General features: G+C 36.3%; 1 protein-coding gene across 5 annotated transcripts in view; it reads left to right on the plus strand.

The window, feature by feature from the left end:
- FOXJ3 (forkhead box J3) overlaps positions 1-26,365 on the plus strand; it is a 141,841-nt gene that overhangs the window by 110,120 nt on the left and 5,356 nt on the right. For all 5 annotated transcript variants that reach the window (XM_038557690.1, XM_038557691.1, XM_038557694.1 and 2 more), the window contains 5 exons: positions 7,788-7,916; positions 11,003-11,177; positions 13,420-13,836; positions 17,289-17,390; positions 17,770-17,961. In XM_038557690.1, coding sequence (XP_038413618.1) covers positions 7,788-7,916; positions 11,003-11,177; positions 13,420-13,836; positions 17,289-17,390; positions 17,770-17,961 — 1,015 coding nt within the window. The remainder of the gene's footprint in view (positions 1-7,787; positions 7,917-11,002; positions 11,178-13,419; positions 13,837-17,288; positions 17,391-17,769; positions 17,962-26,365) is intronic.

Below are 26,365 nucleotides of genomic sequence, written 5' to 3' on the forward strand. Positions count from 1 at the left end.
TATATACATGGACCCATGTGGTTCACATCCATGTTGTTAAGGATCAACTGTATACAGTTAAAGTCTCTGCATTGCATGGGAAGTACTAAAAGTATTAAGGCAAGAGCATGTTGTAATATTTAGGGCAGTGGTTCATCAACATATGTCACAATAACTAGAAGGGCTTGTTAAAACCCAGATTGCTGAGCCTCACCTGAGAATTTTTGGTTTAGTACATTGGATTGGAGTCTGAAAATTTGAATTTATTTCTTTTTTTTTTTATTTTTATTTTTTAATTTTTATTTATTTATCATAGTCACAGAGAGAGAGAGAGAGGCAGAGACACAGGCAGAGGGAGAAGCAGGCTCCATGCACCGGGAGCCTGATGGTGGGATTCAATCCTGGGTCTCTAGGATCGCGCCCTGGGCCAAAGGCAGGCGCCAAACCGCTGCGCTACCCAGGGATCCCCTCTTTTTTTTTTTTTTTTTTTTAAAGATTTTATTTAAAGTAATCTCCACACCCTGTGTGGGGCTTGAACTCCCAACCCTGAGATTATGTTCCACTAACGAAGCCATCCAGGTGCCTCAAAGATTTTATTTTTTTAAGTAACTCTGCATCCAACATGGGGCTAGAATTCACAACCCTGAGATCAGGAGTCACATGCTTTACCACTTGATCCAGCCAGGTACCCCTGAAAATGTGAATTTCTAACAATACTCAGATATTCGTCATGTTATTGTTTGCTACAAGAATAGTAAGAGAATATAAGGAAAATAATAAATCCAAAAGGAGACAAGAAAGAAAAGAACAAAGAAGAGATAAGAAAACAGGAAAGCAAATATGTATTTAGATTGAACTATGTTAGGAAATAAATGTAAATGTATGAAATATTCCACTTAAAATTCAAAGATTGTCAGACTGTATATATATGTGTGTTTGTATGTGTTTATATATATATATATATAGAGAGAGAGAGAGATAGTGCACACGAGCAAGATTTTATTTATTTATTTTAGAGAGAAAGAGAGTGTGAGTTGGGAGAGGGAGCTAGAAAGAATATCAGGCAGAGTCCACACTGGGCACAGAGCCTGACATGGGTCTCAGTCTCACAAACCTGGAACATGACTTGAGTGGAAACCAAGAGTCAGACACTTAACTGACTAAGCCACCCAGGTGCCTTGCAAGAGATACATCTTTTATTTTATTTTTTTAAGATTTTATTTATTCCTGAAAGATACAGAGAGAGAGAGAGGCAGAGACACAGGCAGAGGGAGAAGCAGGCTCCATGCAGGGAGCCCGACGTGGGACTCGATCCCAGGTCTCCAGGATCACGCCCTGGGCTGAAGGCGGCGCTAAACCACTGAGCCACCAGGGCTGTCCAAGATACGTCTTTTAAAGGACAAGATACACTCCTGAAAACAAAGATACTTTATTATGAAAAAGGATCATTTCAATAAGAATACTAAATTTATATATGCCTCAAAAGCTGACAAAACTAAAAGGAGAAATGGATAAGTCATTATTGACCAAAGAGGAAGATTTTAACATATGTCTCTATAACTTGTAGAAGAAGCAGATCAAAATTAAAACATAAACAAATTCCACTAAAGATATAGAAGATTTGAACCAGGAAATTAGGAAGTTTGACTCATTTGGTGAGTCTCACACACACACACACACACACACACACACACACAATATTACACTTAACAATTGCAGAATATACTTTTTCTTAAAACATTTATTTATTTTAGAGAAAGAGCAAGAAAGTGTGGAGGGGAGGGACAGAGGAGAGAGAGTCTCAAGCATACTCTGTGCTGAGTGTGGAGCCTGACTTGGCTTGATCTTACAATCCTGAGATCATGACGTGAGCCGAAACCAAGAGTCAGACACTCAACTGACTGCCCCCAGAATATACATTTTTTTGTGCACATAGAATATATACCAAAATTGATCATGTAATACTGATTTATGCTAGAACATAAAAGCAGTCTCAGCAAGTTTCAGAAGACCAACACCTTATAGTGCATATTTTTCAGCAGAGTGTAATTAAGGTAGAAATAATAGCAAATAGATGATCAGAAAATCCTCCAAAGTTTACAAAATTAAGCAGTATAGTTTATAAATAAACCAAGGACAAAGAAAGAATCCTAATAGAAATTAGTGAATACTTTGAATTGATGACCAACAGAAATATGAAACCCTGTGGAAGGAATGCAGTCAAAAGTATTAGCCTTAAATTTGTGTACCAGAAGAGAAGAAAGATTGAATATTAATGATTTAAGCATCTAGATAAAGAGCAAAACAAATCTGAAGAAGACAAAGATAATAAAAAATAAGTCAACAAACAAGAAGTTGGTTCTTTGTAAAGATTAATAAAGTTTCTGGCCAAAGTGGAATAACAGGGCCTAAATTTACTCCACTACTTGAAACAACTGACAAAATATATGAAACAGTGGATTTTAAGAGATTGGGCCATAGGACAGTGATCTGTGAGAAATTGTAAACAAACAAGGTCAACCCTAAAATTGTCCTAGCTTCCTGTCCGGACAAAGTTTCCAAGGCTCAGAGGTTTCCCTGAGTGGAACAAGTGGAGCTGGGAGATCATGGCATCCCCAAAGTGGCTAAAGTTCCCAGGGCAGGAGGATATTAGAGAGGAGAAAGCTGTACCAAAAGAAAATTGCAGTGATAGACTGAGGGTGCCATCCGATTCTTCAGTTGGGTATTTATCAGTGCAAGAGTAAGGAAGACTAGAGAAAGAATCACCTGCAAGTATTAGTGGGGAAAATTACTGCTACTCCTATAGGGCCAGGTATAGTGACTGTTCACACAGGAGTGAAATGCTTCATAATTCACAGGTCATTAAGTAAAGTATTCAAAGATTTTGCTTCAGTAGTAGAATAAAATTAGCCCTAGATTAAAATGCTGCTCTGGTCCTATCTACGTACCTTCAAAGCAAAACCCAGAAAGATTGATCTGTTTTTAGGTAATTCTACTTTTAAATTTTGATTTTAATTTTTTAGATGTAATTTAGAGACCATTGTAAAAAATACCCTTTTAAAGTTTATAATTAGTGGTTTTGTGTATATTCACCAGGGTGTGCAACCATTAACCAGCATATAATTCCAGAACATTTTCATCACCCCAGAAAGAGAAGCCTGTACCCATTACCATTGATCATTGATTCCCTTTTCTCTCCATTTCCTGTGACTATTAATTTACTTTCTAACTTTGTGAATTTGCCTAATCTGGACATTTCATATAAATGGAATCATATACATAATTTGTTACATCTTCTTTCACTAAACACATTTTCCAGGTTACTTCTTTCACTAAACACTTTTTCCAGGTTCAGCCGTATTATAGCATGTATCAATACTTTATTCCTGTGGTCGGATAGTTTAACTGTGTTCCAGAATAAAGGTCAAGAATGTGGGGTGACTGGGTATCTCAGTTGGTTAAGCATCTGCCTTCGGCCCAGGTCATGATCAGATCAAGCCCCACACTGGGCTCCCTGCTCAGTATGGAGTCTGCTTCTCCCTTTCCCTCAGCCACTACTCTTTGCTTATGCTCTGTCAAATAAATTTACGCCTTAAAAAAAAAAAAAAAAAAGCTCAAGAATGTTTATAGGAACACAAAAATATCCAGTGCTAAGCAATGTAAAATTCTCAGTGTTCTGGCATCCAATAAAAAATTACCAGGCTGGCAAAAAAGTAGTTAAAAAAATACATAATGAGAACATCAAAACTGACCCAGGAATAACACAGATGATAGAATTAGTATAAAACAGCAAACAATTACAAACCAAGATCTAGAAATAACCTATCAATGAATGAATGGGTGAGTAGATCTTAGATGTTCTCATCATAAAAAGGAAATGGCAATTATGTGAGGTGATGGAGGTGTTAAAGCTATGGTGGTATTTATTTTGCAGAATTTAAGTGTATCAAACAAACACATTGTATACCTTAAACTTATATGTTAATTATATCTCATAAAGCTGGAAAAAGCCCAGTTATTATAAATAATTGTGTTCCATGGAGGAGTAAAATGATAGGTTGAACATGTGTATAGACATTTGGAAGATATAATTTTTTAAATCCAAATCAGACTTCTTGGAGATAAAAATTATGTCTATTTGAAAAGTGAACTGGATGGAATTAACAGCAGATTAGACATTGTAGAAGGAAGGATTATTGAAGATTAGAGCAACAAAAGTTAGACAAAATAAAACATATGAAAAGACTAGAAAGTATATAGGATATTAGTATGCTGGGCTAACAACTAAGAAATCTGGATCTACAGAAAGGAATTAAGGACCAGAAATGGTAACTGTGGGCAAATATAAAGCTTTGGGTGTTTTGTTTGTTTGTCTGTTTGTTTTTAATTTAAAATCTCTTCATAAAAGACAATAAACTATTTAAAGCAAAAATACAAAAAATACATTGTGGGTGTAAAACATGTAGAAGTAAAATATAGGACAATAGTATTCAGGCAGGTAGAGGAGAAGGGAAGTGTTATGAAACAAATACTTTTTTTAAAGATTTTTTTAAAATTTATTTATGAGAGACACAGAAAGAGAGAGAAAGGCAGAGGAAGAAGCAGGCTCCACGCGGGGAGCCCAATGTGGGACTCGATCCCGGGTCTCCAGGATCATGCCCTGGGCTGAAGGCAGCACTAAACCGCTGAGCCACCCAGGCTGCCCCTGAAACAAATATTAAATAAACTTTGAAAAAGCAGGAACAAAGCTGTCATTCACAGATGACATGATTGTTTATATGGGAAATTCAAAAGAATCTACAGATAAACTCTTAGAATTAATAAATGATTTAAACAAGTTACTAGTTTAACAGCGATTTCCTTGGTGAAGCAGGAAAAATAGTTTAAGTTGTGACCTTTGAGTACATGTCTTAATATTCTGTATGATGAAATGGAAAGTATTCATAAAACACATGCTGAAGTACAGTGGTTGCTTCAAGGAAGAGCAACCTTCTTGTGTGGTTGTTTGAGTCGGATGTGGAGCTAGCTGCTTTTGTTCATGGATCATTGTACGTGAAAGAATAATAGACACTGATTATTCAGATTTCGGTATTTGGCAGATTTTTTTGATAATGAACAAAGTGAATTTGTTGCCTCAAGGAAAATAATTGACAGTATCCTTTGGCAATGATAAAATTTGAGCTTTTAAGCAAAAAATGGAAGTTTTAGAAAACTTTTATCCATCATAATGAGTCTAATAGACTTTAAAGACTTCTTTTTTTAAAGAAATCACTGGTAATGTTAGCAAGTGTGTTGTTTTAATGTTGTATAATGTTATATACAATGTATATTGTATATCCAATGTATAATGCATAATGTTATAAATTCATGCTTGGATGAATGATCCATTCAAAGTACAAGGTAGAACAGATGATTTTAATGTAACAGGAAAAATTGATGCGTTTTCAGATCCACATTGTAACTAATCTTTAAAAAATTGTGACTTGGCATATTTTGGGGAAGACCATTCACAATAATCTGAAAGCCTGTTAAAATATTCTTCCCTTTTCCAAATATATATATGTGTGATACTGGTTTTTCTTTGTATAGTTCCACCTAAACAGCTCGTTGCAGCAAATGGAATACAAAGTGGATAAGAGAATTTAGCTGATCCTGTTGAAAGCCAGGCATTGAGATTTACAAAAAATGTAAAACAAGGAAACTCTAATATTGTTTATTGAGAGAAAATATTTCTTTCTTTTTTCTTTTTTTTGGTAAGATTTTATTTATTTATTTGAGAGAGAGAGAGAGAGAAAACACGACCACGGGGAGAGACTGAGGGAACCAGATTCCCCACTGAGCAGGGAGTCTCATGTGGGGCTTGATCCCAGGACTCTGGGACCATGATCTGAGCCAAAGCTCAACTGACTGTGAGTCACCCAGGCGCCCCAGAAAATATTTCTCATGTTAACATTTAGTTGGGTTTATAATTGTTATTTTTAATTAATAAATTAAAATATGTTTTTAATATATAATGTGCCAATTATTATTTTGGGGGGTATATAATATGCCAATAATTAATAGATGTAACAGCACAAACAAAAGCTCCTTGACTTCAATTTTTAAGACTGCAAAATGTTCTGGGATCGAAGTTTGAGAACTGTTCCATGCTTTGTTCTAGATGGTGATTGTACAAGTATGCCCATTTTGTAATAAATTAGTCATTTGTGCACTTTATTATGTACATGTTAAATTTTAATAAAGATGTTTATCCTCTTTGCAGATAAAAAATAAGCTATTAAGATTTTGTCCAAGATTTCTTACTTGAGTGGTAGATAACTAAGCATGGATAGGAGAGAGTGTGAGTGGCTAAGAAAATTACCATAGGGTGCTTGTAATTTTTTGAGCTAGGAGACCATAAGCTTGATTTTTTTTTTTTTTTTTAATATTCTTTTCCCTAATTAGTTTGTAGGCATGTTATTCTAGCTGATGTGAATGGGGGACAGTTTCGTTTTGCCTTCAGTATAGCGGGATACATGCCTAGTTTTCTACATAGTTGGTCTCTTTTGGCAAATGTGACTCCATTTTTAGCACAAACGGTGATAGCTCAGTTGGTTAAGTCAGTAAATATTTATTAATTGTATACTGAATAGAAAGCACTGTGTTGGTTATGATTACTTACTGGGGACTCGAGCTAACAGTCTAGTAGTGGATAAAAATTAGTTATACCATAAAGCTAAATATATTGTACCCACGGAAATAGGAACATAGAAAGGAAAGTTGGTTGTACCATCTGAATTGAACCTTGAAGGATAAATAGGCTATCTGTTCTAAACTTTTGTTTGTTTCTAATTTAAGATTCTAATGTTAATACTGATAAAAATCTTCAGGAATGCCCAGCCTGCTTCTGGTTAACCATTGTTAACAGTTTGATTTATAGTTCTTGGCATCTGATATGTATGTTAGAATTTTTTTTTAAGGTTTATTTTAGAGTGAGAGCATGAGGGGGGGAGGGGCAAAGGGAGAGGAAGAGAGAGAATCTCAAGTAGACTCTGCACTGAGTATGGAGCCCGACATGGTGCTCAATCCCACAACCCTGAGATCATGACCTGAGCCCAAACTAAGTCAGATGCTTAACCAATGGAGCCACATTATTATCTATCTATGGTTTTGCAGGTATGTTGGATAGTTGAGTGTCCAGTTTTCAGTAATATAACTATAATGCCTATGATTCTTAAAAATTCCTTTTTTGTGTTCTTTTGTCAATGCCTTTTTTTTTTTTTTTAAAGATTTTATTTATTCATAAGACACACAGAGAGGTAGAGACAAGGCAGAGGGAGAAGCAGGCTCTCTGCATGGAGTCTGATGCAGGACTCCATCCCAGGACCCTGGGACCACACCCTGAGCTGAAGGCAGATGCTCAACCACTGAGCCACCCAGGCATCCCTCGATGCCTAAATATTTTAATAAAAGAGAATAACAGTGCTGCTTAACACCTGAGTAAAAATAAGTTTGTACATTGTAGAAATATTTAACAGTGAAAACCTTTAATCCCCTTATTAAATGTTGATGAACTAATTACACCTGGTAGTATATTGAGTTTATGTGCTTCTGGATAAGATATTTTTCAGTTTGAGAGTAATTATTTCATGGCGAACGTGGCATTAGCAGTGAAGGGCATGGAGTTGCAGTAGGTAAGCACCAAAGGAAAGACCACTAACGTTTTGTCTTCTTGCCATATACCATCCTAATTGGGTTTTTTTTGTGGAGTTGCTTAGAAAGAACTCTATACAGTGAGAACTACTTATGCAAATGTTTTTCTTTTCTAGGTAACTTTGTACAACACCGATCAGGATGGTAGTGATAGCCCACGCAGTAGCCTTAACAACAGTCTCTCAGACCAGAGTTTGGCATCTGTTAATTTGAACAGTGTTGGCAGTGTGCATAGTTATACACCGGTAAGTCTTGGTGAAGTTAATAACTTCTTTGCTGAGAACTCCTTTTAGTGCTTAAAAATAAGCCAAATGTTATTGAAGTATAAATGAAAAAGTGAAGATGTGTGTATTTTTCGCTAATCAGTTTATTTAGGTTGGATAAGTAGATTCCTACCTTGATAATATTTTAATTGTACTTATATTTTACCAGATTAGATACAAATATGTGGTTATACTATGTTTTTGTTTTATCATTTTGGTTTACTTTATCTGTTCTGTGAGTGAAACACAGTGTTCTGTGAAAAGTAATTGGAATAGGAGAAAAGTTGTACTTTAGTCTAACAAAGCTATATTTGATGATACGTCATAGTCCTTGGTAAAAGAAATTAGAGAATGTTTATATTACCATGTTTTCCAGCTGTAGATGTGAGAAGGGAATTCTACAAACTTCAGAAGTTAGGACAACTTGGTACTCCATTGTTAACCAGCCGTATATTTTTAATTTTGGTCTGGAAAACAAAGCTATACTATAAAGGGATCTGTGTGTGCTGATTTTGTTACCTATTATAAGAACATGACCCTTGTGTTATCTGATACCTCTTTTCAAATCATCTGGCAACTGTCCTCCCTAGAAGATAGAACAGAGCTCAGGAGCCATACACTGCACTGTTCATTGGTTTCAATTTGATCTCACCAGTTCCCCCCCTGTTCCCGGATGAGTAAATAGATAAAACCTTACACAGGACAAAGATATATAGGGGACGGGAACCTTAAATAAGAAAGTAACACAAGGGAAACCAAAAAATGAGAGGGGAGAATTAAAATTCACATTGAATGTATGAAAAGAAAAGGTGGCTCAGCAAAACTGTTATCAGTGCTCTGGAGGAAAGAAACTAAAATATTCTACATTCTGAAAATATTCAGAATGTAGAAGTTACAGATAAAGGAATAACAGTTATGTACAAGAAGATAATAGATCTGGAGAATTGAGAATTACAGGTGTCCCTGAAGAAGAAGCTAGCTAGAATAGTTGGCGCAGAAGCAGTTTTCAGAAGAAATAGAGATTATAAAAGGGTTACTGAGTTGTAGGAAAAGTTAATGGAGGAAAACCTGTCCCTGGACACATCATGATAAATTTTAAAATTTCCAAAATTATCACCCATATAAATACTTAGATATAAGTTAGATACATTCAGGGAAACACAAATCATGCTTCTATGATGCTAAGTACCGGAGGATTAATGGAATAATACTTTATGTAGAATTTTGAGGGAATAGGTTTGGATTTATAAATATTATGTCCAGCCAAATTTGCATTCATATATGAAGAGAGATATTCTTTGATATGCAGAGCTTAAAAAGCTTCCTGCCTTTGCTTTCATGTGCCCTTCCTGAAAAACATTGCTGATCAGAAGGTAAACTAAATTAAAGCAGTCAGTAATGATGAAATCATAATATCAGAGGACTAGTTGGAGCATTGAAGCAAACTAAGCAAAGATTTAATAATTTTTAAAATGTTTTTTAAATAATATAAATGTGGAGAATCTTGACACCAAGAGTGTCCAGTATTACAAAATATAATAAAAAGAAAAAATTATATTTGTAGAACGAGGTGACACAAGAAAGAACAGGTCTATTATGCCAGTACACATAGGAAGGTTAAACTTTCCTGTGCAAAGCTAGGCATCATATACTGTGCATTTTCCTTTAACAAGACATCAAGTAGTCATCAAACGCTCTGTAAGCAACAGGACAGTGCCAGCTGCTGGTTGGGCTTGCCACATGTTTATGGATTGATCCTTTGAGGACACAGTGACCCCCAAGTGCACAGAGACAGTGTTACTACTTATGTATAAACCAGATTTGTATGGTGCCATCTCCCCACATCCACAAGATGACACCAAACTGGAGGAACCAGATGACAAACTCCACAAGTGGTGGGTCCCTGTAAAGGAGGAATGGATTCCAAACTGCAGCTAAGCAGTTGTATGACTCACAGCTATACCTAGAAGTAAAGTAGAAAGTCCCCTGCCTCACTGGAAATAGGGAGGCACATGAGAAACTGTCTTTAATAAGAATTTGCTCCTCATAAGACCACTCACATTCCGTGTTCCAGGATAATCACCAAGGCTTAGGTCATCCTGCCATTTGAGCGTTGCTTCCAGTCGCCTCTGTGGAGACGTGTAAGGTCACCAGAATGCCAGTGGTGGAGTCATTCCCCTACTCAAAATTCATATTTTTTTCTGTTATTGCAGACTTCTTATGAGCATCATTTTGAATGGCTGCATAAATTTACAGTGACTGTTCATATTTTAATTTCTCAAAGCACTAAAACAAAACAAAACAAAAAGGCAGTTTACCACCCCTTGATAAAATCTTTAAGAGATATAGCTGATCTTTTTTTATTTTTAGTTGTGCTACCTTTGGTGATAATTCTTATTTTTTTAGTTGTTAATGATGGTTTTTTTTTCTTTGCCTAGCTCAAAGCCATGTTATATTGTTTTTCTTAGAATCTTCTTTATATGTTACATTTCTCTTTACCTGTTACATTTTTCATTTCCCTTTAATTTCATTTGAAAAATGTTTTTCTCTAGAAATGAAAGTTAGGTGTGTTGAAGCTCCTTGCTGCTTTGGGCAGCACCATACTACCTGACTCACAGTAGTAACAGTATTTGAGCTTAAATACTAAAGATTACTTGAATAAATGAATGAAAATGTTAGTAATATCATAGTAGAGTTTGAGATGAAATTGCTTCAGTAGAAATGAAGATATAGATTGTACAGAAGCTGGAAGGGTTCCAGGCCTAGCCTATTATTTAGTTGTATGGTGTTGGGAAGGTCATTTAAATTCTTTGAACTCTTTCCTTTCTTCTCTGAAATGTGGGGGTTGGATTAGATTTCTGTGGATCTTCAAAATCCAGGGTAACGATTTTGTGGTCTTGTCCTTCATGTGTACCCAGCTTAACAGAGGATGGGAAAGTCAAAGATAGGGACATTATTTCCTTTGGATTCTAGAATCTATTCTGATATTTTCAGTTATTTATTTTATGTAACGGACCAATTCTTATATATATAGCTACTAAATTAGTAGTATTTTCTTTTAATGTTAGGTGACAAACCATCCAGAACCAGTCTCTCAGTCATTAACTCCTCAACAGCAACCACAGTACAACCTTCCAGAACGAGACAAACAACTACTTTTCTCAGAATATAATTTTGAAGATCTCAGTGCCTCATTTCGGAGCCTTTATAAGTCAGTTTTTGAGCAGTCACTTAGTCAACAAGGTGAGTTTTCTTGGGGGTGGGGGTTTTTGTTTTACTAAGGTATAATTGACATACATAACCTATTAATTTCAAGTGGAGTTTTTAAAATACTATTTGGTAAAGTATTTTTATTGAAAAATGTTAAGAATTATTTTCACATAGCAGCTGTTAAATTTCTTGAATCATGAACCGTATCATCATAGTCACAATTGAATATTCTTTGTGCCTTTACTATATCCTGTATATATTTGTATAATAGCACAAAAATGCATACACCTACTTCACTTACTAGTGGTATCCTGGAATAGCGCATGTTGAAGAATTCTGACACTGCATCTGTACCATGGTTAGATTAGTTAGCCTGGAAAGACTGCGATGGTTAATTAGTGATGTCTAGCATGTGAAGTGTTTGAGTGGTAAATGTTGCACCACGGGAATAGACGTGCTTTTCTTGTCTTTACTGTTATTAGCACAGACATAGCTGGTGGTATGTGGTAGCACCAAATTTGCAATTTCATGTATGGCACTTACAAGTGAACTTACTGATTAGTGGTAAGCTGTGGGTCACTATTTTATACAACATCCTTAAATTTTATTTTAAAAACAGTTTGGAGGGGTAGCTGAATGGCTCAGTCAGTGAGTTATGTGACTCTTATTTTGGCTCAGGCCTTAATTCTCAGGGTTATGAATGCAGGCCCTGTATTGGCTCCATGTCCAGCATGGAGCCAACTTTAAAAAAAGAAAAAATTGGTATTGAAAATGTTGGTTTAGGTCATTTCTGAGTTCCTTTTTACAATGCTAGGACTTTATTAGACATGGATAATGAAATAACTGCTTTCTTTCATCTGACTTGTAAGAACCCTATAAATTCCCTTCAAATGATAGTTTTCCAGGGCCAAGACAAGAACTTTTATTAACTCTTCTACGTATAAAACCTTAATTTATTAGTTAAGATTATCTTACAATATACTTCAATATAACTTTACTGTTAATGGGCAATGTGAGAATAATATTTTCATTTAAAAGATTTGATTCTTTTATTAATGGTAACTGTGCTATAGGATTTTCTTTTTCATTTAATAAAATCCATTGTTTTGATTCAGTAAAACATTGTATGTGACATCCCTTTGGGATTTGAAAATAGCCTAGTTATGTTGGATCAAATATTCTAATAAGATTTATTAAAATGAGTGTCCACCTGCAAACCAAAAGTACATTTTTAACATTAGTCTCTTCTGGCCTAATCATCAGTATCATCCTAACAGCTAACATTTACTGAACTAATCCTCACCTTCCACTTGCACCATGGCATTTAATCCTCACAATAATTCTGTGAAATAGATATATCCATACCCATCTATAATTAAGGTAATTGTGACTTACAGAGGTTAATAACTTTCCAGCATTAGCAGGTGTGCAGATGGCAGTACAAAGACTTTAATCCTTACTTTCTGGTGTTATAAATTATGCATTCTTAACTCCTAAACTGTATGGTCTAAAGAATATTCCAGCTGAATGAAAAAGCACTGAAGATGGCTGTTTTGTTTTGCTTAGTCTTAAGAATTCTGGCCACCTTTGACTTAAAAGTTTTTGGAGTTGTCCAAGAAGGAGTTCAGAAATAACTGTGCCTTATTTCTCTCCTCTACCTCTCTCAAATTCTTGGTCTTCACTCCTGTAGAGAACTATCCTGAATGTGACCCAACACCTTTCCCACTTTCCCCCTAAATTTACTTAGTCTTTCAAGATTTCAGTTCACATACTGCCTTTGCTTTCTTCCTTTCTTTTCTATCTCTTCTTTCTTTCTTTTTTTCTATTTCTTTTTCTTTTTCGTCTTCTTTCTGAGAGGGAGAAGGAGGGGAGAGTGTCGACTCTTTCTTTCTGTCTTTTCTTTTCTTTTCTTTTCTTTTCTTTTCTTTTCTTTTCTTTTCTTTTCTTTTCTTTTTTCTTTTCTGATTTTATTTATTCATGATATATATATAGAGGGGGTGGGGTGGGGCAGAGACACAGGCAGAGGGAGAAGCAGGCTCCACACAGGGAGCCCGACGTGGGACTCGATCCCGGGTCTCCAGGATCGCGCCCTGGGCCAAAGCCCAGGCACCAAACCACTGAGCCACCCAGGGATCCCCAGTGTCGACACTTCTTAAGCTGAGTCAGCATTGCTTCCTGATATGTATATCTTTGCTCTGTAAATAATTTTGTAAATGTCTGCCATAAAATGTAACTGAAATCTGACTCAGAATGTTTTTGCTTTCTCTGTGTCTAGGTTTGATGACCATCCCTTCTGAATCTTCCCAGCAGTCCCACACCTCGTGTTCGTATCAGCACTCTCCTAGCAGCACAGTGAGCTCTCACCCACACAGCAACCAAAGCAGTCTGTCCAACAATCATGGCGGTGGCCTCAGCACCACGGGCAGTAATTCGGTTGCACAAGTCTCACTGCCCCACTCCCAGATGCACACACAGCCGTCTCCACATCCGTCCCATCGACCGCATGGTTTACCACAGCATCCACAGCGTCCCCAGCACCCAGCATCGCACCCGCAGCAGCACAGCCAGCTCCAGCCCCCTCACCCCCAGCACCCCTCTCCACATCAACACATACAGCACCATCCGAACCATCAGCATCAGACGTTAACACATCAGGCACCCCCAACCCCACAACAGGTATCCTGTAATTCTGGTAAGTTGGTGTCTCCTGACTCGTGTTTGACTGTGAATTAGGATCTGTTCTTTGTTATATGAGGCTTATGTATATTTACTCCTGAAATCCTTCTCATCTGTCTTCTTTTGTGCTTCCTTGTTGTAACCCTGTAGTTGTAACTCATTCAGTCCTTACATTGATCTGGAGATTTTCTTGATTAAAATTTACCATGACAACATAGGCAAACTGACCAACCCTTGTAGGTTTTGGTTTAGACTCTCATTTGTCCTTCTGGAAAACCAGTGTTTTAGTGAGCATTTCAAAGAATGGGATACACAGTATATCTGCAATCTAGTATGATTCAGTGTGGTATAGAAGAAAGTATATAGGTTATGTCAGAAAAAACATATCTAAATTCTCATTATGACTCTTATGACCTTTCGTGCATTACTTCTTTTAGTCTCATTATTTCCTCATCTATAAAAATGGAACTAAAATACCGCGGTATACAGTGTTGTTATGAGGATTGCATTGAGAATACAAATAGGAAATGCCTCTGCTGGTACCTTGCCTTTAAGTATTCAGAGAATGTTCCCACTCTTCCTTTCTTTGCTTATTGCTGCCAAGTATCTCATTTTAGAGATATAGATTGCAAAGGAAGAAAATATTCTTCATATCCTGGTTTTTAAAAACTCTATTGCTCCTAAGATAGGTCTTGATGGTTTCTGGTGAGATGCTGAATTCACATTGCTCACAGCCCACGCATCTGCACTGCAGAACTCCCAGGGATGCCCCCGACATAGACTACAAGGTGAATGGGGCCCTTTGGAGTTGTACAGAGTACAGATCCTTCCCATAGCTTGCCTGGCTATCCATTTAGCAACCAAATCACTGATGAGATTTTTTATCTTGGAGGGACAATTTCTATATGCTAGATAGTGCTACTTCTTAACAATTAAAAATTGATCATTATTTCAGGCAATTAAACTACTGTCAGGGAAATGATCTTTAGATAGGGCACACTGTCTCTTATATTCTGACTTTGCTATAAAGCTTAAGTTTTTCTGAAACTGTTGCCCTTTTTTTTTTTTTTATTTTGAGGAAAATCATATAAGGTTCAAAAAATGCGTATCAGGGTACTTCAAATTTAGTAAATTCCTTTTCATAATTTATTTTGTTTTCCCAGTTAATAATTCTAAGGGAGAAAAATAATAATTCTAAGAAGGTTCTAGAATAAAGTTGAAAATTGGGTATAATTCTTGATAATGATGAGTCCCCAAAAACGGCTTGAAATTATTATAGGTCTATGCATAGAGAAAAGTATAAGTAGTGCCCTCTTTTCTTAGTGTTAGTCACTATTGTTGACTTAAAAAATTTTTTTTTTTTTTACTGAAGTATAGTTAACGCACAATGTTAGGTTAGTTTCAGATGTACAGCATAGTGATTCGGCAACTCTGTATGTTATGCTGTGTTCACAAGTGTAGCTACTATCTGTCACCATACAATACTATTAAAATACCACTGACTTTATTTCTTACGCTGTACCTTCCACATCTATGACTTACTCATTCCGTTGCTGGAATCCTGTACCTTCCACTCCATTTCACCCATTTTGCTCATCCCCCCTCCCCCCCCATCCACATGTTCTATGTATTTAAAAATGGAGCTGTTTCTTTTGTTTTGTTTTCAGATTCTACATGTAAATGAGATCATATGATACTTGGCTTTTTCTGATTTATTTCAGTTATACTACTGCCTCCTTTTTTAATGTCAGTACACTCTTCAAAAAGTTAAGTTTGTTCTTAATATGATTTTAAGGATTGACTAATGATTGTAAAGATTTGGTGTCAGTAGAAGTCTGTAATGCTCTGGTCATGGCTTCTATTAATTCTACTGATTGCCAGGGGAGAAAAAAGTACTATTACCACTGAAAACAATCCATCATCATGTGTTCTTAGTGGCCTGTTGCTATACCAGAGGTAGCTTGCCAGAGAAGGAAAATAGCCTTTCACCTGGAGGAGTTAGGAATTGTCTTTAATAGGGAAGGAATGGAAGAAACTAACAGTTGTTTGAGTTCCCATTGTGTGATAGGCAATTCAGATACATTATCTCCTATTGTCCTCTCAAAGCAACTATAAATTACCACATTTAATAGATAGGAAAAGTGTAACTCAAAGAAGTTTAACAGCTTGCCTTAAGATCAGAGCTAATAAGCATTAGAATTGGAATTTATATCTTGGCCTATCAGGACTTCAAAGACTATAACACCAGTAATTCCAAAAGGACTAAATCAGTAAACATTTACTGAGTGGGTCTTGCAGAGATTGCTTTGTGTTGCCATGTTAGCATTTATTATAGGTCATGGACATGAAAGTCTCATAGACTTGAATGTGGCATTACTTACTTTTCCCCAACAAAGTTCTAGTTATGAGTTGCCCTGGGGGCAGAGTCATGTTGTCTCTGGTTCATTGTTTATTTGAAAAAAATCCATAATTGGTTATTTTGTAAACCAAATAACCAGTAGTTGATACAGTTATCTGTGATGTAGCAAAAAATCCTTTTTATTAGTTCTTACCTTTATCCATCCAGTGGTGATTCTGATAACAGAATAATTTCTGATGCAGTGACTAAATGGAGGATTTTCTTCATCTACTCAGCACTGTCACTGAGTGCAGCTCTAGCCCCATGCCCCTGAGTGGTGACCACTTTGCTGACATATAGACTGTGGAGTCTTAACCCTCCTGATGATACTACAATCAGAGGATACTATTCCTGACTAGCCTTGGTTTGGATTCATCAACATTTCTTACAGATGTCTCAGTCCTTTCTTTGCTACTTTGCCAGGAAGACTGCTAAGGCATTTCTTTCTGTCAGGGTTGCCTTATAAGAAATTTGTCCTCTTGCTATACAATCTATTGTATAACAATTGTATAATTGCTATACAATTTGCCTCTCTTAAGTCAGTGCTTTAATATACTGTGTGTTACTTCTAAATGTGAACTTGCCTCTGAGTTACAAAGAACATATTTCTTAATGTCATAACAAGACAGGAAAATGGACTTCATATAGTAAGGAGGGAGGATATATTGATTTGCCTGACTTGCCCTGCCTGTCATTCATTTGTACTGTACAAATGTAAAGAGCAGTAATCAAGTTTGACATTATAAGGTGATAGGGCAGTTTGTAAGCTGTCAGACTGGGGCTTAGAAGCACCAGGTTCAAGGTTTAGATTCATCATAGTAACCTTGCTAAGTTATGCCACCTCTCTTGGTTCAGTTTCTTTTTATTTATAAAATAAAGAGAAATAAGACTCCTCTGCCTGTTTCACAGAGACGATTGCCCCAACATATGACATCAACACATGATATGATGGATGTGAATCACTCATAAAACTGGATGGAATAAGCCCAGCTCATTGTCTTCCCCCTACCATATACTTCAGACTTTCACTACCCAAGATTTATGTAGTATTGTCAATATTATTTTTGTAGGTGTTTCAAATGACTGGTATGCAACACTTGACATGCTAAAAGAAAGTTGTCGAATTGCCAGCAGTGTTAATTGGTCAGATGTAGACCTTTCACAGTTCCAAGGTAAGTGTGGGTTCTTTCTGACATAGAACCAAAAATACATGATCCTGTTTACTCTCATAGGGATGGTTCTTTGTAGTAAAGTATCTCCTTATATAGTGTTTCTTTTGCAGTTGATAGTATGCTTAAAAAACAACACTGCAAAATTCATGATTAAGTCAGTCAGTAGATGTAGCAGAGGATCAGAGGTAAGAGTTCTGAAAGAAGTGTGGCCACATTTAGAAGTAATTAAGCTTTGAATAATTTTTAAATGTCATTCTTCATTGCACAGTTAATCATTACCAGTGGAAATTTTGAGGGCTGGAAAAAAAAATTGTGTCTTGTTATATTCCTTGCAATGCTTGCAGAACAAACTGTGCTATTTCTAATACTTTTCTCATAGGTTTGATGGAGAGTATGAGACAGGCAGATCTCAAGAACTGGTCTTTGGATCAGGTTCAATTTGCTGATCTCTGTTCTTCTCTTAATCAATTCTTTACACAAACTGGCCTTATCCACTCACAAAGTAATGTTCAGCAAAATGTTTGTCACGGTGCAATGCATCCAACAAAACCTTCCCAACACATTGGAACAGGTATGGGTTTAATTATCTTCCTGATTGTCTTTCTCATTTGTGTGAAATTTAGTGAGACAGCTTGGTATGTTGTTAGTATGATAGTGATCCATTTACATCTTTTCATTTCTAAGAAATGCAATGAAATAAAATAATTTATATATTAAAGATATGTTTAAAAAGTTGAGATAAGGAGACTTTTGTCATGAACTATATGATTATTGTTTACAGTTGACTGTGATCTTTAACCTTTTAAGTTCAAACAAGAATTAAGTGTTTTAAAGATATATACAATTTTATAAGAACATAGTCTTGAAGTTATATCTATTTAAACTTGTGGAGACTTGCAGTGAAAATCAGCATGTCTTATTTTATATATCTTCTAAGAATGTTAAGATTAAAATTCAAAGCTTCAAGTAAAGAGTACAGTAATGGTAAATTGTCTCGGTGTTTTACTCTGTACTTGAAATTCATGCTTTGTGTTTTTCACCTAACTTTCTTCTTTTTCTCTTTACCCTTGTAGCCATCTATTTTACTCTAATTGCAGCACCTTTTCATTCTGTAGATGTTTAATATTCAGGTGCTTTCTTTGTTTATTTTCTTGCAACCTTTTATCTCCAAGTTGACTTATTTTCTGTTCATTATTTTTGGTTTTACATTTGATGCATTTTTAAGTCTCTTTTCTATCCTGTGGCTTTCTTCAACCATTATCCTAGCTTATTTCACATATTTGGTCTTTCCATATTCTCAAGATCCCCAGCCATGCTATAGCATTCTTTTCATGTGAAATCTTTATTTCTGTGTCTTTTTTATTTTATTTTTTTAAGATTTATTTATTCTAGAGAAAGCGAGAGTGCATGTGGGGGCGGGGGGGTGGGAGCAGAAGAAGAGGGAGAATCTGAAGCAGACTCTCTGCTGAGCATGGAGCCCAATCTGGGCCTCGATCCCACAACCCTGAGATCATGCCCTGAGCCGAAATCAAGAGTCGGGCATTGAACTGACGAAGGTACCTAGGCAGCTTTCTGTGTCTTTTGATAGAAATCTTCCATCATCTTTGCTTCTTCCATTTGAATAGTTTGCCTAACTTGAAACTCTCAGTGACTGATTTTGGTGGCTCATTCATTTCGTAAATTACATCCACCCATGAGCCTCATTCAGTGCTTGGCATATACAAGGTACTTTAGTATTAGCTGAACTTGTTGAGTGCCCTCCAATGTGCCTGACAACTAAACTGTATTTTTTGATGGCTCATTTATCTCCTTTCTCCTTCTCTTTCTCCCTCCCTCTCCCCTCTCTTTTTGTCACTTCCTATTTGGTATCTTTTGGATGTATAAATACTCTTTGAAAAAAAAATTTTATTGTAAAATATAACATAAAATCACCATCCCAATCATCCTTAAGTGTATAGTTCAGTGGCTTTAAATATACTCATAGTGTGCAGTTGTCATCACAATCCATCTCCATAAATTTTCATCTTGTAAAGTGCATATTCTGTACTCATTAAACAGTACAGGCCCCCATTTTAACCCCTGTCCCTCTGACCCTCCACCAAGCCCCTGGCAGCCACCATTCTTTCTGTTTCTGATTTTTTACTATTTCTAAGTATCTAAGGTAAATGAAATCCTATAGTATTTATCTTTTTGTGACTGACTTATTTCACTTAGCATTTCTTAATCCATGTTGTGGCATATATTAGGATTTCCTTCCTTTTTTATGGCTGGATTACTAGTCCATTGTATGTATATACCACATTTGCTTATCTACTCACTTGTCGAACACTTGGGATGCTTTCATATTTTAGCTGTTGTGAATAATAATGCTGTGAACAGGAGTGTACCAATATTATTTCAAGGCCCTGCTTTCAGTTCTTTTGGGTATATAGTCAGAAATGGAATTGCTGGATCATATGGTAATTATTTCATTCTTTGAGGAACCACCATACTGTTTTTTATGGGGGCTATACCATTTTACACCCTCCTAACAGTGCACAAGGGTTCCAGTTTTTCTACATCCTTGCCAACATTTGTTATATTTTTTAATCTCTTTTTTAAAAAATAGTAGCTATTTTACTGGGTGTGAGGTGGTATCTCATTGTAGTTTTGGTTTGCATTCTTTGATGATTATTGAATATCTTTTTATCTGCTTATTGGCCATTTTTGTATCTTCTTTGGAGAAGTATCTGTTCAGGTCCTTTGCCCATTTTAAAATCTGGTTTGGTTTATTGCTGAGTTTTAGGAATTCTCTATTCTTTTGGATATTAGCCCTTTATCAAATGATTTGTGATTATTCTTTAAAAAAAAAGATTTTATTTATTTATTTGCAAGAGATATATATAGAGAGAGAGGCAGAAACATAGGCAGAGGGAGGAGAAGCAGGCTCCATGCAGGAAGCCCAATGTGGGACTCGATTCTGGAAATCCAGGATCATGCCCTGAGCCAAAGGCAGATGCTCAACCACTGAGCCACCCAGGTGTCCCATGAATGTTTTCTTTCATTATTTTGTTTTCTTTTTTACTGTGTTGATAGTGTCTTTCAGTGCACAATTTTAAAATTTTTCAGGAGGTCCAACTCATCTTTTTTTTCTTTTATTGTCTATGAGTTTGGTATCCTATATAAGAAATCATCACCAAATCCAGTGTCATGAAACTCATGCCCTATGTTTTTGTCTAAGAATTTTATGGTTTAGGTCTTAAATGTAAGTCTTTGACCCATCTTGAGTTATTTTTTGCATATGACATTAGATCCAATTTCGTGCTTTTTTGCATATGGATATCCAGTTTTCCCAGCACCATTTTCTGAAAAGATGGTCCTTTCCCCCATAGAATGGTCTTGACACCCTTTTAAAAAAATCATTTAACCATATATGCAAGAGATCACGAGTTCATTCCTGGGTTCTCTGTTTGATTCCAGTGTTTGTAGTATATTTGCCTTTGTGCCATGACCACACTGTTTTCAACTATATTTTTGTAGCAGGTTTTAAAATCCGAAAGTATGAGTCCCCCTGCTTTGTTATTTTTGTTCAAGATAGTTTTGGCTATTCAGTGTCTCTTGAAATTCCCTATAATGTTTTAGGATGGGATTTTATATTTTTGTCAAAAAAAAAAAAAAAAGGAGTTTTTGATACGGGTTACATTGAGTCTATAGATAGCTTTGGATAGCATTGACATCTCAACAATATTGTTTTCCAGTCCATGAACATGAAAAGTGTTTCCGTTTACTTGTGTCATCTTAAATTTCTTTCAATGATATTTTTGTAGGTTTTTTTTTTTTTTAAGATTTTATTTATTACTCATGAGAGACACAGTGAGGCAGAGACACAGGTAGAGGGAGAAACAGGCTCCCTGTGGGGAGCCAGATGCGGAACTTGATCTCAGGAGCGGGGATCACGCCCTGAGCCAAAGGCAGAGACGCTCAACCACTGAGCCACTTGGGTGCCCCTGCTGTTGTAGTTTTAATTGTACAAGTCTTTCATCTCTGATTAATTCCTAAGTATTTTTTATTGCCATTGTAGATGGAATTGTTCTGAAAATTTCCTTTTCAGGTTGTTCATTGTGTAAAAATGGAACTGATTTTTGCATGTTGACTTTGTCCTACTACTATGTTCAATTTACTTATTTTTGGATAGTTTCTACATATAAGATCTTTGGAGGTTTCTACATATAAGATCATATTTGTGAACAGAGATAAACATTTTCCTTTCCGATTTGGATGCCTTTTATTTCTTTCTTGCCTAGTTGCTCTGGCTAGAACTTCTAGTAGTATGTTGACTAGAAGTGGACATCCTTGCTTTTGTTCATGATCTTAGAAGTAAAGCTTTCAAGTCTTTCACCTTTGAACATGTTTGCCATGGGGTATTCATAGATGGCTTTTATTATGTTTAACTAGTTTTATTCTATTCTTAGTTTGTTAAGTGTTTATTATGAAAGGGTGATGACTTTTGTCAGTTACTTTTTCTACATCAGTTGAGATGAGCATGTAGGTTTTTTCCCTTTCATTCTGTTAATGCAGTGTATTACATTGATCACTTTTCATATGTTGAACTATCCTTTTCTATTCCAGGAATAAATCTCACTTGGTCATCATGTTTAATCCTTTTAATATGGTATTGAATTAATTTTGCTAGTACTTTGTTTAGGATTTTTGGATCAGTGTTCATAAGGGATATTAGTCTGTGGTTTCCTTATAGATGTCTTTGTCTCACTTTGGTATCAGGCTAATTTTGGCCTTATAGGGTGAGTTAGGAAGTGCTCTCTGTCTTTCAGTTTTGGGGAAAAGTTTGAAGTTTGAGAAGGATTGGTGTTATTTAAATGTTTGGTAGAATTTACCAGCAAAGCCGTCAGGTCCTGGGCTTTTGTCTTTATTGGGATATTTTTTATTACTGATTCAGTGTTACTAGTTTTAGGTGTATTCAGATTTTCTATTTTGTTGTAATTTAGTCTTGGTGGTTTTTATGTTTCTAGGAATTTGTTCATTTCATCTAGGTTATTCCAGTATGCTGGTATACAATAGCAAATGATGCTATTTCCTTCCCCCTTTTCTGGATCCTGTTCTCTTTATAATCAGTTGTAGTGTCCCCACTTTCATATCTAATTTTAGTTACTGTTTCATTTATCTCTGTTCTAATCTTTATTATTTCCTCCTTTCTGCTAGCTTTGGGTTTATTCTGTTCTTCTTTCTGTAGGTCCTTAAGTTGTAAAGTTAGGTTGTTGATTGAGATCTTTCTTGTTTTTTAATGTGTTTGTAGTTACAATTTTCCCCCTTGACACTACTTTTGCTATTCATCCTCTTGTCAGAGAAGATGCTTAGTTATATCTATCATTTATAAACTACTGAGACCTAATTTGCAGCCTGACATATGGTCTATCCTGGGATATGTCCCATGTGCACTTGAGAAGAATGTGCATATTGTTGGGTAGAATGTTCTGTACTTGTTAGATCTAGTTGGTTCATTGTGTTACGTCCTCTGTTTCCTTATTTTCTTCTCTCTGGTTGTTCTTTCCATTTGAGTGTGGGGTATTTATATCACCAGTTATCATTGTAGAGTAGTTAATTTCTTTCAGTTTTGTCAGTTTTTGTTTCATTTGTTTTGCTGCAGTCTGTTATTAGGTGTGTAAGTGTTTATAATTTTTCTGTACTGAACCTTTGATACATAATGTCCTTCTTTGTCACCTTTTTGATTTAAAGTCTATTTCGGGGGCTCCTGGTAGCTCATTTGGTTAAGTGTCTGCCTTCGGCTCAGGTCATAAAGTCCTGGGATCGAGCCCCACATCAGGCTCGGTGGGGAGTCTGCTTCTCCTTCTGCCTCTGCCTTTCCCCCTGACTTATGCTCTCTCTCACTCACTCTGTCTTTCTCAAATGAATAAACAAAGTCTTAAAAAAAAAAGTCTTATTTTGTCTGATATTAGTCTCTATTTCCTTTTGGTTGCCTTTTCCATCCTTTCACTTTTCATTCTATTTGTGTCTTTGGTCCTAAAATGAGGCTCTTATTCTTACTCATTCTGCCAATTTCTCTTGATTGGAGAATTTAACCCATTTATGTTTAAAATAGTTACCAATAAGGAGTGATTTGTCATTTTGCTCTTTATTTTATTTATATATATATATATATATTCTTTCTTGTCCCTTAATTTTTGCACTACTGTAGTCCTCTGTTTTGCTGATTTTTTGTAGTGAAATGTTTGAATTTTTTCGTATTCCTTTTGTGTTTATTGTATATAGCTCTTTGTAGTTACCATGGGGATTGGGGTTTACCATCCTAAAGTCATAACACTCTAATTTGAATTTATATCAGTGTAACTTTTATAACATAAAAAACTCAGCTCCTTTATAGCTCCATCTCCATCCCTTTTGGTTGTTGATGTCACAAAGTCACATTTTTTACATAGTGTGCCCCAAAACCTATATTAATAATTCCTTTAAATGCATTAGTCTCTTAAATTATATAAAAAACATGTGGAGTTAACAAATGAAAGTTTTAATAATACTACTTTCTAGACTAACCTTATTTATTTATTTATTCATTCATTCATTTATTTATTTATTTATTTATTTATTTAAGATTTTATTTATTTGAGGAGGCAGTAGCTCCCCTTTAAAGCCTCTGGAAATCAGTTCAGGTGGAGGGGACAAGCTTGCAGCATTGGTGGAAGGTGCAACAGTGGCCACCCTCCTTTGTGTCTGCATCTCTGTGATCAGAGCACAGGTCCCCAGTAGTTGAAGCACAATGGCCTTTTAGCCCACATTGGCTCCTCCTGTAAGCTGTGTTAGTTGTTCCAGGAACATGTATACAGCTGCCTACCATGCGGTAGAGATGGATGGATAGGTGATGGCTGTTGGGCTAAGAGTTGAAATTGACCAAAACTAACTGCAATTTATCCTCTAAGCCATCCTCTACAAATTGTAAACTGTCAGCAGACTTCCAGGGTTCCAAAGTTCCAAAGGCTCTAGGGTTTTCTGTGGTACTGGACAAAGTCTACCAGTGTAGCTTTGTCTAGGTTGGAAGAGAGGTTCCTGGTGCTACCTACTCTACTGTCTTCTCAGAATCCCTATATTTGTTTTTAAGTATCAAGATCTGTATAACTTGCCATATATTTTCACTGATTTGCTTTCTTCCATTTCATCTTTTTATCTCTTCTTGTACATAGACGGCTTATCTTCTTTGATCATCTGATAGGTTTCAAACCTATAGTTTTCCCTTTCAGGATACTTTCACTTTTCCAACTTGTATTAAATCCCAGAGGTGTACCGTCCCTTCTGTCCTTTGTCCCTTGGTTGGTTTTCCTTTCCTCTTTTCTTTCCCTGTTCAACCAAAATAATGAAGTTAGTTCTAAGTGCTGCCATGTTCTCTGCAGATCATCTCAGATCATCTCAGCCAGCCTTAAAATGCTCACGGTGGGGGGTGGGTACCTATGTTGCTTACAGATTATTGCCTCCAGCAGATCAGGAAGTTCTAGGAAAGGATAGAAGGATGTGTGGGTCAGTCTTAAGATTATTTCAAGGGCCATGGTATATGTTAGCCAGTGGCTCCCCCTTTCTGAAATTGTAATGCTTTTCTTCAATTTTGTGACCTAAATTTTTAAGTAAGGTCCAGTGTACCTTTTGGTTTTGGAACTTGGCATTTGTGGTCATGGAAAAAGCACTAACCATCTGCTGTCCCGTGTGCGTGTGGCCAAGCACCTCTTCTGGATTCTTTCTAGACTGAGATACCATAGGTTACTTTTGTTTTGTTTTAAGATTTAAAAAAAAATTTTTTTTTATTTTTCCTCTAAGAATATACTAGAGCTACAATTTAGTATAACTCTTCTCTCTTCCTAAATCTTATGTAAATTGATCAAAGAGCTTAGTTCTGACTGTAAACTTTACTACAAAAAGGCATGTCATCTTGGGAGGCAGTGGCTAGAATTCAGAAGTGCAGGGTTCTGTTCCTGGTTCTGTCACATTTTCTCTGTAGGTCTTAACGTCCTCATCTGCATGAATAGAGGGAGGCCTGAATTAGGCTGTCTCAGAGGCTATTTTAAGCCTGGACAGTCTGACATTCCACTGACAGGTAAAAACTTGTGAGCAGCCAAATAGAGTGTTCCTACCTTGAGTATCTTTTTACTTGCCTCTGGGAAATGGTTGCTGTTTTCTAGTTTGATTACAGCATTGCTAGAATGCAGTTGTAATATGTAATTCTAGACACAGTAGAATACCTAAGGGAGAAATAGCCTTTCCAGAATTCCAGATGTTCCATACAATGTGAGCCAGTGTTATGGTTCTTCTTCCCCAGGAGTAATGGGGGGCTGGGGGGAGCATATGATGTTTGCTCCCTTCCCTTTCTACTTTGCATTAGGATGCAGCATAATTGACATTTTAGAGCTGTTACACTTAATGGCTCCTGTCGATGAAAATATATTAAGAGCCTTCAGAAATGCCATTCAAATGAGATCTCTGTTTCCCATCTTCACACTTCTAAATAATACATTTTTCATCAGCTTTACTTGATGTAGCTCTTTTAAACGTGTGCAAGCCTTTCCTGTCACTCTGTGCCTCTACTCATTCATTTTGTTAATCAGCTAGGGCACACATATAAGTCTTCTTTGAAAGTGAAAAAGTAAGGAAGAGAGGGACAGTGTTTCTTAGAGCCCATGATCCAGGAGAACTGGATGTTCACGCTAGCCCTGTCAAACTGATGTGCCTTTGGGCATGTCAGCTTAGTCTTTCTTTCTGTGCCTCAGTTGCCTCATCCATAAAATGGGGATATGCCCTGTCTTGCCCTCATTTTGGACTGAATGGAAGGCTCAGATTCAGATGATAACGTAGATATGAAAATGCTTTTGAACTATTATGAAGTGTAACAGCAGCAGTAGAGATGACTTGCCTGCAGGCTTTCAGACACAAAGAGGCAATGCCATAATTAGCATTAGTGTACTAACACTAAGCCTGGC

This window comes from Canis lupus, chromosome 15 (assembly GCF_011100685.1).
Source record: "Canis lupus familiaris isolate Mischka breed German Shepherd chromosome 15, alternate assembly UU_Cfam_GSD_1.0, whole genome shotgun sequence".
In the NCBI taxonomy this organism is placed as follows: Eukaryota; Metazoa; Chordata; class Mammalia; order Carnivora; family Canidae; genus Canis; species Canis lupus.